The sequence below is a fragment of the Entelurus aequoreus genome, linkage group LG14 (assembly GCF_033978785.1).
Source record: "Entelurus aequoreus isolate RoL-2023_Sb linkage group LG14, RoL_Eaeq_v1.1, whole genome shotgun sequence".
NCBI classification, from domain to species: domain Eukaryota; kingdom Metazoa; phylum Chordata; class Actinopteri; order Syngnathiformes; family Syngnathidae; genus Entelurus; species Entelurus aequoreus.
Genome location: NC_084744.1, coordinates 37,516,416 through 37,529,665, shown reverse-complemented (window position 1 = coordinate 37,529,665; position 13,250 = coordinate 37,516,416). Strand labels below are relative to the sequence as shown.

General features: G+C 37.0%; 2 protein-coding genes across 6 annotated transcripts in view; one reads left to right on the top strand and one right to left on the bottom strand.

Annotated features, from left to right (window-relative positions):
* The window catches only part of mfsd9 (major facilitator superfamily domain containing 9), a 123,643-nt gene that overhangs the window by 22,224 nt on the left and 88,169 nt on the right, over window positions 1-13,250 (top strand). The window lies entirely within an intron of this gene.
* Window positions 1,559-3,613, bottom strand: pou3f3a (POU class 3 homeobox 3a). The gene has a single exon (XM_062070655.1). It carries the CDS (start codon window positions 3,257-3,259, stop codon window positions 1,955-1,957), a length of 1,305 nt encoding a protein of 434 aa, XP_061926639.1. The 5' UTR covers window positions 3,260-3,613; the 3' UTR covers window positions 1,559-1,954.

The window sequence follows — 13,250 nt, the reverse complement described above, 5'->3', positions numbered from 1 at the left end:
AAAGTAGCTTACCACCACCAGGTGTGAATGAATGATGGGTTTTTAACATGTAAAGCGACTTTGAGTACTTAGAAAAGCGCTATATAAATCCCAGGTATTATTATTATTATTATTATTATATTATCCTATATTCCATACAATATACTAAATACTTAAATATCTGCTCGATTTAAGAATTCAAAGCAAGTTATCCATCAATGTGTACACTACAAATGGCAGAAGATTTTACAGTAAAACCAAAACTGGCAGCTCAGTCGCCAGAATTTTACCGTTAAAAAACTGTACTGTTTTTCCAGTTACAATAATACACTGTAAACAAAACAACCATAAATTGTATGGTTAAAACAACATGTTGCAGCTTATTTGCCAGAATTTTACCGTCAAAAGAACAGTGGTACCGTTTTGAGTATGCTGTAGAAACCACAGTTAATTTTACGGTAAAATTCTGGCAACTGCACCTGCCAATTTTGTACTACTGTTGTTGTTTTTACAGTGTATGTAAAAATATGTTATAATCAAATGCATAAAAGTAACAATGTCATGAGGCAAATCTTTATACATTCATGTTCATATACTATTCAATGTTACACACGGCCCTGGGAGGGCAGCCATAACTGCGATGTGGCCCTCGATAAGAAACAAGTTTGACACCTCTGCCTATTGAGAGCCTAATAATAGTTAGTCCAAAACCCGGAAATTGTTCGCAATAGCTCTTAAAAAACACATATTTTGTACACTTTAAAACTGTAAACCTTGCCAAATTGCAACCTTTTTTTTTACCGTATTATCATTGTGAAGTTGATTTAAATGGTAAATTATAAACACTTTCCTTTTACACTGTGACATATACATTTCTTTATACGACCACATCTCACATGGGCTATTATTAGCTTGTTGTGCACCTTAAATACGAGTTATGAGATGGCGTCCAGTGCAATTGTGACATTTTTGCAAGTCAGATTTGTGGCAGGTGAAACAAGTGTATTATTAGTATATTCTCTATATTATGCCTTTTGCTCTTTCTTTTTTAAATAACAAGCCCCTGCGCCGCACTTTGGACACACCTAACTACATTGTCCAAGAAAACATACACATATATTGCATCAATATTTTACGTCATGATTTTTAATATGATTTCCTTACTTTAAGGTCATCATTCTACAACTTTCACACGTAAATACAGCAAAAGCATTTGGTGGATTAAATCATTTGTATACTTATGTTAAATTATACTCAATGTAACTTAGCATGAAACACCAAGTTTCTATTATAATAACTCCTCTGTGTGTGTGTGTGTGTGTGTGTGTGTGTGTGTGTGTGTGTGTGTGTGTGTGTGTGTGTGTGTGTGTGTGTGTGTGTGTGTGTGTGTGTGTGTGTGTGTGTGTGTGTGTGTGTGTGTGTGTGTGTGTGTGTGTGTGTGTGTGTGTGTGTGTGTGTGTGTGTGTGTGTGTGTGTGTGTGTGTGTGTTTGTATTCATTCAATAATGATGTCCTCATCTTTCATGTAGTCCAATTTATTAAATAGTTCATTGCTTCACTGAGAATAAGCATGAGAGGGAAATAAATAGTGCAAACCATAAGACAATGACACTCACTTCACTTCTACATGACTTAAAAAAATACATATTTCTTAAAAATTTGTGAAAAATGGACACTGGAATAATTGCCTAACTTGTCATCTATACTGGCACAAAACATAAATGCAGTAAACACCATGAAGAGGGAGATATTATGTTATTGCTTTTGGAACAGGTCGGTGCTCAATTAAAGCAAGCCAATGTTTAATGTTTTTTTTCTTATGATTGTAAGAAACGTATGCATAAAACTTGACCTTTTGTGCACACTCATACACACCACATAAAAGTGGATCACAGGACACGCAGGAGCTCGTAACCAACCTAAAGCTAAAGTGAGGCGAAGGAGGGAAAAAAATGAAAGTTTGCACGGTGGTGCGTTCACGTGTCGCTGAACATCCTCTTGCAGTCTATGGAGGGTGACGGCGTGTCGGCGCCCATGCTGCCCACCTGCGAGTACGCGTTGTCCGGACTGCGCGGGAGCCCCGGCGGCGTCATGCGCTTCTCCTTCTGCCGGCGGTTGCAGAACCAGACGCGCACCACCTCCTTCTCCAGCTGCAGCGTGTCCGCCAGGCCGTTGATCTCCTGCGCGGACGGCTTGGGGCACTTGAGAAAGTGGCTCTCCAGCGCGCCCTTGACGCTCACCTCGATGGACGTGCGCTTCTTCCTCTTGCGGCCCTGCGTGGCGATCTTGTCGATGCTGGCCGGGCTGCCGGTGCTGGAGTCGGCCTCCTCCAGCCACTTGTTGAGCAGCGGCTTCAGCTTGCACATGTTCTTGAAGCTCAGCTGCAGCGCCTCGAACCTGCAGATGGTGGTCTGCGAGAAGACGTTGCCGTAGAGGGTGCCCAGGGCCAGGCCCACGTCCGCCTGGGTGAAGCCCAGTTTAATGCGGCGCTGCTTGAACTGCTTGGCGAAGTGCTCCAAGTCGTCCGAGGTCGGCGTGTCCTCGTCCGAGTGCGCCTCTTGGTGGTGGTGCTGCTGGTGCTGATGCTGGTGGGCATGGGGATGATGGGTATGTGGGTGGTGGTGGTGGTGGTGGTGATGAGGGTGCTCCAGCTCTGGGGAATCCCCACGCATCAACGCACCGGGGTGCATGAGGCTCTGGGTGCTGAGCATCCCGTTGACCGTGAAGGCAGCAGACTGGGAGTAAACCAGGTTCTGCTGCTGATGGTGCTGATGGTGCTGCTGCTGCTGCTGTGGACCCTCACTGATGCTGATTGCCGCCCCCCAGCTTCCAGGATGCGCTTGATGGCCCCCCAAATGAGGGCCCCTGTGGTGCAAAGCAGCCGAGTGCAGGTCTTCTCTCCCCGCCCCCGCGCCTCTCTTCACGTCCTGGGGCTGAGAGCTGGCCGGCCAAGACGCACCAACCTCGGCTGCCGCCGCCGCTGCCGCCGCGGCAGCAGCTGCCGCGGCCGCGGCGTGCGGCAGCGACGTGACCCACTGGTGGGCATGGCTCAGCATGTGACCCCCGTTGCTGGACACCATGGTGGCCCCTGGCATGAAGTCACTCTGCACCATCTTGACCGAGGGGTCCCCCCTGAACGCGCTGGAAGACACCGAGGTCACCGCCGCGTTGGTCGGCTGCATGCCGCCGACTCTCCGGTCAGAGTGCGGGACTGGGCCGGATAGAATCCTGCTGCTGGCGAGGTACGGACTGGAGGTGGCTGTAGCCATCCCCCAAATCATAAATCTGGACTTTCTTGCTTCTTGATACTTTAAAGTCCTGAATTCACTCACAGCATCTGCGCATAATAGTAACAACAACAAAAATCAGTCCTGAGAGAAAAAGCAGCCACGCAAAATAGGACTTGAAAACCGTGGAGAAAGTGGAAGTTAACTGTAAAAAAGAAAAAAAAAGAAAGAAAAAAAAAGAAAGTTCAGCCGGTTGTTAATAATCCACAAAACGCTATTTATTCCGTGCCGACGTGCGTAAAAGTCAGCCCTTTCTCCTTGTAAATGATAAGATGATGAATGTTAAAACTCTGCGGTGACGTCCACTTGCATCCTGCACGGAGAGAAGCAGGCGAACATGTGTTTACACTGTCCACTGCCCGGCTTCTCTCTCCCATCTCCGGCCAATTAGGAGCAAACAAGTCCTCAGAGCCCTCTCTGATTGGACGTTCAACCTGAGAGGTGTGTGTGTGTGTGTGTGTGTGTGTGTGTGTGTGTGTGTGTGTGTGTGTGTGTGTGTGTGTGTGTGTGTGTGTGTGTGTGTGTGTGTGTGTGTGTGAGTGTGTGTGTGTGTGTGTGTGTGTGTGTGTGTGTGTGTGTGTGTGTGTGTGTGTGTGTGTGTGTGTGTGTGTGTGTGTGTGTGTGTGTGTGTGTGTGTGTGTGTGTGTGTGTGTGGCACTAAAGTTGTTAACATCATAGTATGTTTAAAACATGTATTGTACACTAACTGGACATAATGTCCTCAATTTACCCCAATGATTAATACAAAAAAAAAACATTTTAATGCTCATTTATTTCGAGTAATTCAATCAAATGATTATTAATAGTAATAATGTGTGGGTTATTGTAGTTGTAGCATCCAAATAGGGAGTCAAATAAAGTTATATTAAAAACACCTTCATAAATGTATATATATATTAGGCTTGTACGGTGTACCGGTATTAGTATAGTACCACGATACTGATGAATCATATTCGGTACTATACCGCCTCTGAAAAAGTACTGCTCAAAATGTAAACAAACGCCATTGGTGGATCTACACCTGACATCCACTGTAATAATACCAAGTACAGTAGCGTATCTAGTCGATACTACTATGATTATGTCGATATTTTTTGGCATCACAACATCTTCTTTAGTTTTTAGAAAATGTATATTATGTTTATAAACTCAGGAAATATGTCCCTGGACACATGAGGACTTTGAATATGACCAATGTATGATCCTGTAACGACTTGGTATTGGATTGATACCCAAATTTGTGGTATCATCCAAAACTAATGTAGAGCATCCAAACAACAAAGGAACAAATGATTATTACATTTTAACAGAAGTGTAAATAGAACATGTTGAAAGACAAAATAACCAGATATTAACAGTAAATGAACAAGTAGATTAATAATTCATTTTCTACCGCTTGTCCTTAATAATTTTGACAAAATAATAGAATGGAAAATGACACAATATGTTACTGCATACATCAGCAACTAAATTAGGAGCCTTTGTTTGCTTACTTACTAATAAAAGACAAGTTGTCTTGAATGTTCACTATTTTATTTCAAGACAAACTTGCAATAAGAAACATATGTTTAATGTACCGTAAGACTTTTTGTTAAATAAAGGCAATAATGCCATTTTTTGTGGTGCCCTGAATGTAGAAAAGTACCAAAAAGTGCCGACAAGTACTGTAAAGTATCAAAATAATTTTGGAATTATATATATATATATATATATATATATATATATATATATATATATATATATATATATATATATATATATATATATATATATATATATATATATATATATATATACATATATATATATATATATATATATATATATATATATATATATATATATATATATATATACACACACACACTACCGTTCAAAAGTTTTCTCTTTTTCTGGCCATTTTGAGCGTTTAATTGACCCCACAAATGTGATGCTCCAGAAACTCAATCTTCTCAAAGAAAGGTCAGTTTTGTAGCTTCTGTAATGAGCTAAACTGTTTTCAGATGTGTGAACGTGATTGCACAAGGGTTTTCTAATCATCAATTAGCCTTCTGAGCCAATGAGCTAACACATTGTACCATTAGAACACTGGAGTGATAGTTGCTGGAAATGGGACTCTATACACCTATGTAGATATTGCACCAAAAACCAGACATTTGCAGCTAGAATAGTCATTTACCACATTAGCAATGTATAGAGTGTATTTCTTTAAAGTTAAGACTAGTTTAAAGTTATCTTCATTGAAAAGTACAGTGCTTTTCCTTCAAAAATAAGGACATTTCAATGTGACCCCAAACTTTTGAACGGTAGTGTATATATATATATATATATATATATATATATATATATATATATATATATATATATATATATATATATATATATATATATATATATATATATATATATATATATATATATATATATATATATATATATATATATTATATATATATAAAATTCCAAATGCAACCCTTTACATAACAACATATCATATCATTCTCCCATGCTGCCATATTAGAAATATGTCAGCTCCCTTCTGCAAATGTCCACTGCAGAGGACGTTGGTTCTTAAAATGATTTACTATTCAGTGTGATCTTATGGAAACTTAGGATGTTAAGCTGTTATCATACACACAAAAAGGTCAAAATCAATCATCAATTATTTCATTATGTCACTCAAGCTATCTCCATATCAATCTGGTTTTCATCCTAATTTTTCTACGACTAAAACTTTTCTTAAATTTACAAATGGCAGGTTTTCTGACATGGGCCAATTTAGAGGTGCAATTTTTGTTGATATGTTAAAAGCTTTTGATATCGTTGAACATCATCGTCTCCTGGACAAACTGCATCATCTCGGGCTGAGTCAAAATGCTGTCCTTTGGTTTAACTCCTACCTTCACAATAGATATCAATATGTTTCTGTCAATGGTTGTCAATCCAATCCAATGTTAGTTGATAGAGGTGTCCCACAAGGTTCTGTTATCGGGCCACTTCTTCTCTCTATTTTCATTAATGATTTACCACAAATATGCTCATTCTGTCATGGTTAACTCTGTTTCCAATACTGATAAATTACAAATCAAGTATAATTTGCAACAAGATTCCAATACAATACAACACTGGTTTAATAACATCAGGCTTTTTCCTAATAGGAAAAAAATAATGTTGGTGTTTGGCACAAAATATCATTTATCTCATTTACCTGAGCTGCATGATAATTTTAGTGAGGGAATTACACTATATAGAGCAAGTTCATGTATTTAAATACCTTTAAATCACATATTGATTATATTGGTAAGACATGTTTGTGCTTTTTCTACAGAGATCAACAATCCTTTGCTTTGAATTTGTAGTTAGAAAAAAATCAACATTTCAAAAATGTTATTTCCCATGCTAGATTTTGCTGGTGTTGTTTAGGAAACCACTGATGACTCTATCCTCAAACCTCTCAACAATCTATTTAATTATTTTTGCATGTCCATGGGATGTCCATTAAGAACTCACCATTGTGTACGTGAGTACCAGGCTGTTAATTGGCTTCATCCTAAATCGAGGCATCACTTTCACTGGGTGTTGTTTCTTTTTCAATATATTTACTTCCTTATCCCACTGTACTTAAAACAACTTTTGGTTCAGTATATAGCTCCCTATTCTCTTACTTAGACATGTCATATCCATTTTTTGCAGTCCCTAAAATTTATAAAGAAATAGGCAGTAGGTCATTCAAGTTCGAAGCCCCATCTGATTGCAATAATCTTCCTGCTTCTTTAAAGTCCGTAACTTCTTTAACTGTAAATCAACTTTATTTTCCCACATGCAAACAATTTGTTCTTGTTTCTGATGTTGTACTATATTGTAGTGTAGTCTATTGCAGTGTTTCTCAAACCTTTTTCACCAAGTACCACCTCAGAAAAAACTTGGCTCTCCATGTACCACCATAATGACCAACATTAAAATACAGCAGCGTAGTAGGCCTAAGTACTTGTTAAAAACGAGGCTGAGATTTTATTTAATAAGTATATTTAATATGTTGGCCACTGTAACATTACACACAGTTTGAATAGGAAAATAATACACTAATAACTGACGGCGTGGCGAAGTTGGTAGAGAGGCCGGGCCAGCAATCGGAGGGTTGCTGGTTACTGGGGTTCAATCCCCACCTTCTACCATCCTAGTCACGTCCGTTGTGTCCTTGGGCAAGACACTTCACCCTTGCTCCTGATGGCTGCTGGTTAGCGCCTTGCATGGCAGCTCCCGCCATCAGTGTGTGAATGTGTGTGTGAATGGGTGAATGTGGAAATACTGTCAAAGCGCTTTGAGTACCTTGAAGGTAGAAAAGCGCTATACAAGTATAACCCATTTATCATTTATTTATTAAGTGATTTTTTTTTGGCGTACCACTACATAGAGCCTGCGTACCACTATTGGTACACGTACCACAGTTTGAGAACCTCTGTTCTATTGCAATGGTTTATGTATATGTGTGTGAGCAGGTGTGATGTGGAAGTGGTAGAGCAGTGTGTTTTTGTGTTTTATGTTTTTCTGTATTTGTGGGACCTCCTTGAAAATGAGACGCTGCATATCAAGAGCTTTCCTAAATAAAATTGAAATGCAAAAATTGCCTAAAAAATAAACAATATTTCACAGCACATCATACCAATCCCCTTATACTGCACAATATACCCCCTTTGGGTCGTGAGCAGCAATTTAGGATTCTTAGGCATAAAAAAGTTTGTGGCAGTGCCGGGACCTAATTTCCTTTTTTTCCCCATGATGTCGCTTTTGATGTATAAAAAATATATATTTTTGGCTTGATTAAACACAAAGTGTTGCGTGAGCCGCACATTTTGTCTTTTGATACAGTTGCAATCCACAAAACAATTGGGTTGCCATTATGCACGCAAATGTGAGGAGAAACACTAAAATTGCCGAAAAACGTTACAAATAGCAGCATATCATAGCAATCCCCTTATACAGTACAAAAATGTTTCCTGTGAGTTATCGGCAGATTTTGAGCAAGCTTACTGTACTCTTGAAAAGTGAATAGCAATGCCAGTGAATCATTGCTTTTTTTTTTTCTTTTTTTTTTTTCCTCCAACAAATGCACCGCTAAGTTTCTAGCCGGAGAAAAAATCATAACTTGCTTACGCCGAATGAGCCGCCATTTTTTTTAAATACAGTTTTAATCTGATTAGCACTGCAATGCATGCAAATGTACTGTAACTATGCCCCCTAGTGGCTGGGAGTAGAGAAATCTCATAAACCGTATACAGTAATCCCTTTTTTATCGCTATTAATTAGTTTCGGACATGACCGCGATAAATAAATTTTGATCTGACATTTTCATAGCTAGAGCATACAAAAGTGTTTATTACCTTCAAAACACATTTTTCAACATAATGAGAGCCCTCTAGACATGAAATAACACCCTTTCGTCACCTTTACACTCCTTTAATTCAATATAGTAATGCTGCCTAAGGCTGAGCCAATCAGGGGCCATGATATTGGTTTTGTCGCATTAGTGGCCAATACCACTGTAGTATTGACATTTTTATTTAATTTAGTCATTTTTGTGCTTGAGAATGCTTAATTTAGGTAAAAAATGTGGTAGAATATGCTTATGAAAATAAAAATACAAAAAATCTGCGATATGGGGAAGCCGCAATATTTGTCATTATGTCATTAATGATTAATTTTTGTTTAACGTGTCTTGAAGAAACTGAGTGAAAAATAGAATGCGCTACTTGGCTGCAACCAGCAGAGGCGCTGTTGATTCAATCGCAACTATTGTATTGTTTTTATAGTAATACAACAACGCATTTGACTAAAACGTATATATCAAAAATAATGTCAGAAAAAAAAATGAGTCAATTATTTTTTCCAATTAAAGGAATTTAGGATAAATATCGTGCTTACTCTTGAGCACAGTGGCAATGTTGTTGCATTATTTCTAGACGTTTGCCTTTCTGTCCATAATATTCGTGCAGGTAAAACATATCCATTATTTAGAGACTGATTCGCTTTTGGGAACATTATATTCTTGATTTGTCCTAAAACTGTCAAGCAAATGTGTAAAAATGAAAAAATATTTTTTTAAAAGACACATACCTGTATAGGCACAGTAACATTAGAGTAAATGTTAGTGCCCCGGCATTCCCCCAATTAATAAGTACTGTATATACTGTACTGATAGCATAATAGCTGGAACATCTCTCTATAGCTTCGGGTACAAATAAGGTGTGTACGCCTTTTGCATGTTAATGCGCTCTGCCTTTCAAGTGGTAAAGAAAGAACTGTACCCACTTTTGTGAGGCGCAACAAAAAAATCTGCCACCATGCACTTTCCGAAACAAGTTTCTCGGGGTTTGTGTTTCTACACTGGGTCACTTTACGGATGGTCAGATGTGCAAACGTCTTGTGGGAAATACTTTCTCCCGCTTCTTTGCCTCTGTTTTTATGCAGCCTCCAAAACGTGCTGCCCTTGTTCTATGAGGGCCTGGGTCCACTTTAAAAGTCCGCTAGACTTTGCTCTGTGATAAAATGCTGCTTAACTTTGTTCATGGCGTCAAAATAAATGTGGATGTAATGTTATAATATGGATGTTATACAAACGCACCCAAAGTCTAGTGAGAGCTGATGCACAAATATATCAAAAAGTCTGCCTATGCAAAAATAATAATGCTTATTGTGTATCCAAAAAAATTAATATATTATAATAAATTGCATTAATAGTCCCACTAATTGTAATAATACAAATAGATGGACATTGTACCTATAAAAATAAATTTTAAAAGTAAAATAAAATTAACACCAAATTTTAAATGTAAAAATATTGCATTGTGAGGATTATATCACATGTTTACATTCAGGTAGAATACATGCACAGGTGAAACTAAAACAAATTTAATATCATGCAAAAGTCAATTAATGTCAGCAATTCAACTGTGAAACTATTTGTCATATAAACTGAACACATGCAAAGTGAGATATGTAAATCTTTTATTTGTTATAATTATGATGATCATGACTTACGGTAATTTAAAACCCCACATTTTCCGAGAGTTTCAATTCAGGGTTTTCATAAACTGTAAGCCATAATCATCAAAGTCATATAAAAAAAAGCTTGAAATATCTTGAGTTGTATGGTATGTAAATATAATTGCTGGAATAAAGGAACCCATCCATCCATCCATTTTCTACCGCTTGTCCCGTTCGGGGTCGCGCGGGGTGCTGGAGCCTATCTCAGCTGCATTTGGGCGGAAGGCGGGGTAAAGGAACCTTTGCACAATATTTTTATTTTTTTGTTCTACCTCTATACAATAATAGTACAAATAATAATCAAAAATGTATCTAAATATGTGTATACAAGTATTGCCCATGTAAGTCTTTGTAATAAAAAAACAAACTATATAACTGCAAGTACAAGCATACATAGTTAGAATCATCACAATCAGTTTTGATCATTTTACATATATTTTTACAAATATACAATAAAATACACTTAAATAGGGTATTAATACCTGTATAGTGGCTGAATTACAATAAACACAAAGTATATAGTTGATAATAATTTTCTGTAAAAGGTGAGTACATCAATATGAACAGTGTTCAAAGTGTCAGTTTATAAATTAAAACATAACTAGTACTTTTTACCCCACATCCTGAGAAAGTTAAACTTTTCTGTCAGACCCCCTATAAAGAAAGCAAATTTACATGAAAAATTTGATATGAATGTATTTTTCATTACAGTGCATTAGTTAATTTAGTTTATTTCCAACATATAGATGCATATAGTACGTCATATATTTACAGTTTTACAATCAAGCATGTCTGTAGAGGATTAGTATTAGTTGTGCATTTTGTAATACGTGTACATCATTATATAAGTAAATTAACTGAAATGATTGTAAACCTATGAATGAAGTAGAATAACTGTTGTAAAGTGTGTATATTAGGGGCCACGCATAAAAAAGTGAGGGATCCAAGGGCCACTTTGATACATTTGGTACATTAAAGACGCTAAAATCAAGTCAATGTGTGTCAGTATATGCTAAGTTGTCTGAACAAAGTATTTACTTTTAGCTTTATGTTGTAGGTGACAAAGCAAAGTAGCGTAAATCTACAAATAGATGTTATATATAATACTGTACATTCATTTCAGTTTTGGAATATGCCTAAAAAAACAAGTTGTGGGCTAAAAATGGCCCCCGAGCCACAATTTGGGCACCACTAGTGTATTTTATAAACAGATTTGTAAAATAAAATATTCAGCAAAAATCATTGCGGGGAACTGATTTGCATCAACTTATTTTTCAATCCTTCAACTTGAATGATTGATTGTGCTGTGAAAATATTGAACTAATACTTATTTAACCTGTTAAAAAAAAAAAATATATATGAAATAAAATGAAAGAAACCGTAAGGCTCGAGTTGGTCCAAAAGCAGCAAAACACTGTCCAAGTCCAGCGGCACAATGTGGAGGAAGCCAGATGAGTGTGGAGGGACGCAGTAATGTTTTGCATGTGTTGTTCTGCCTTATTTGTTATTCATGAAGGAAGCTGGGTGAAGAGGCCGTCTTCTTAGGATGCACGTTCCTCTCCCTCCTTCCTTTGCCATACATGTGCATTGGTCGCAGTAACTTTGGCTAACAAACTATGTGCAGCAAATATGACACTGGCCGCTAATTGGCAAACGCTGTTTTTACTGAATCCTCCTGTAATTATTCCAACCCTTGTCTTTTCGCTCACTATTCAATCATCAAGATGCAGATTGGCCTCCAAATATACACCCTCAAGCTCAAAATATTTACACATTTTTTTAAGTTGGCTTTTGCCAGAACAAAGTTCATCTGGACTCCTGGAGACTCCAGTCCAAAAAAGCATGTTTTTTCTGGTTTATGCTTGGGTTTCTTTAATTAAGATACAAACAAAAAACTAACACAACAGAGTTTTATGTGTGCAATTACTACGGTTGCTGACATTTGTAAAGATCTGTTAACCTTTAGAAATTTTTTGGAGTGGCACTTGCTGATTGTGTGAATGATTCAAACTTTTCCAACATCAAAATGTTCATCTTATTCGGGACATGTCACAAAACATTGCCACATTGTTCGTAATGCCACATTCAGGACTAACAATTTTCCATATCCCAAAAACTACTGTACTACTTTCCCTATCATTCCACATTTTCATAACACATATTCCCTTTAAACTAGAGAATAGCACAATTGTAAACCAATCCAAACCATTCCTAATATTAAGCTCACTCAAAACATTTAGGCTGTCTATTTTTTTTATTCTAAAATTCCCCTCTTACACATTTTCCGGCCTTAAAATTAATATTGAAATGAATGGAATTGTTTCCACATTTCTCAAACAATTCCAGCATCGAAACATTTAAGCTAATAATTTGCACATTCCAAAAATTCCCACTTATACCATAATTCCACATTCAAACACAATTCACACACTTCTCTAGTTATGGAATGTTACATGAATTACAATTAAAATAACATTTTGTTCATGAAAGATTTATTTCCATTGTTTTTTTTTTTATCTAACCAGCCAATTAACTAACAAGTAAATGTTTATTTAACAAGTATAAGTAAAAGTAGAACTTTCGACTTCTTTCTTTTCATAATTTCATATTTTTAGTGCTGAGCTTTGTTCTGGCTAGAATTTAGCAAGATATCACACAAAAATGAACTATGATAATAAAAAATTTACACATTCTTAACATTAATCAAAATACCCTCAAGATTTTGCTCTCAAATACTGCTAAAATAACTGTTTTAGCAAAAATGTATTCTATTCAGGTTTTAGTTGACTGTTAAATTTGTCAGTGCGCATCTGCTTCTCACAAGATTGTAGTAGAATATACCACAAAAATGAAGTGTAACTAGTAGAAAATTGATTATTTGAGCAACTTAAAATGTTTGATGCTGAGCAAGAACATATAATAATATCCCCAATTTTACGGA

Bases quoted from the DNA above. Each gene is read 5' to 3' on its own strand.
- pou3f3a (XM_062070655.1), bottom strand. From the start codon at position 3,259: ATGATTTGGGGGATGGCTACAGCCACCTCCAGTCCGTACCTCGCCAGC.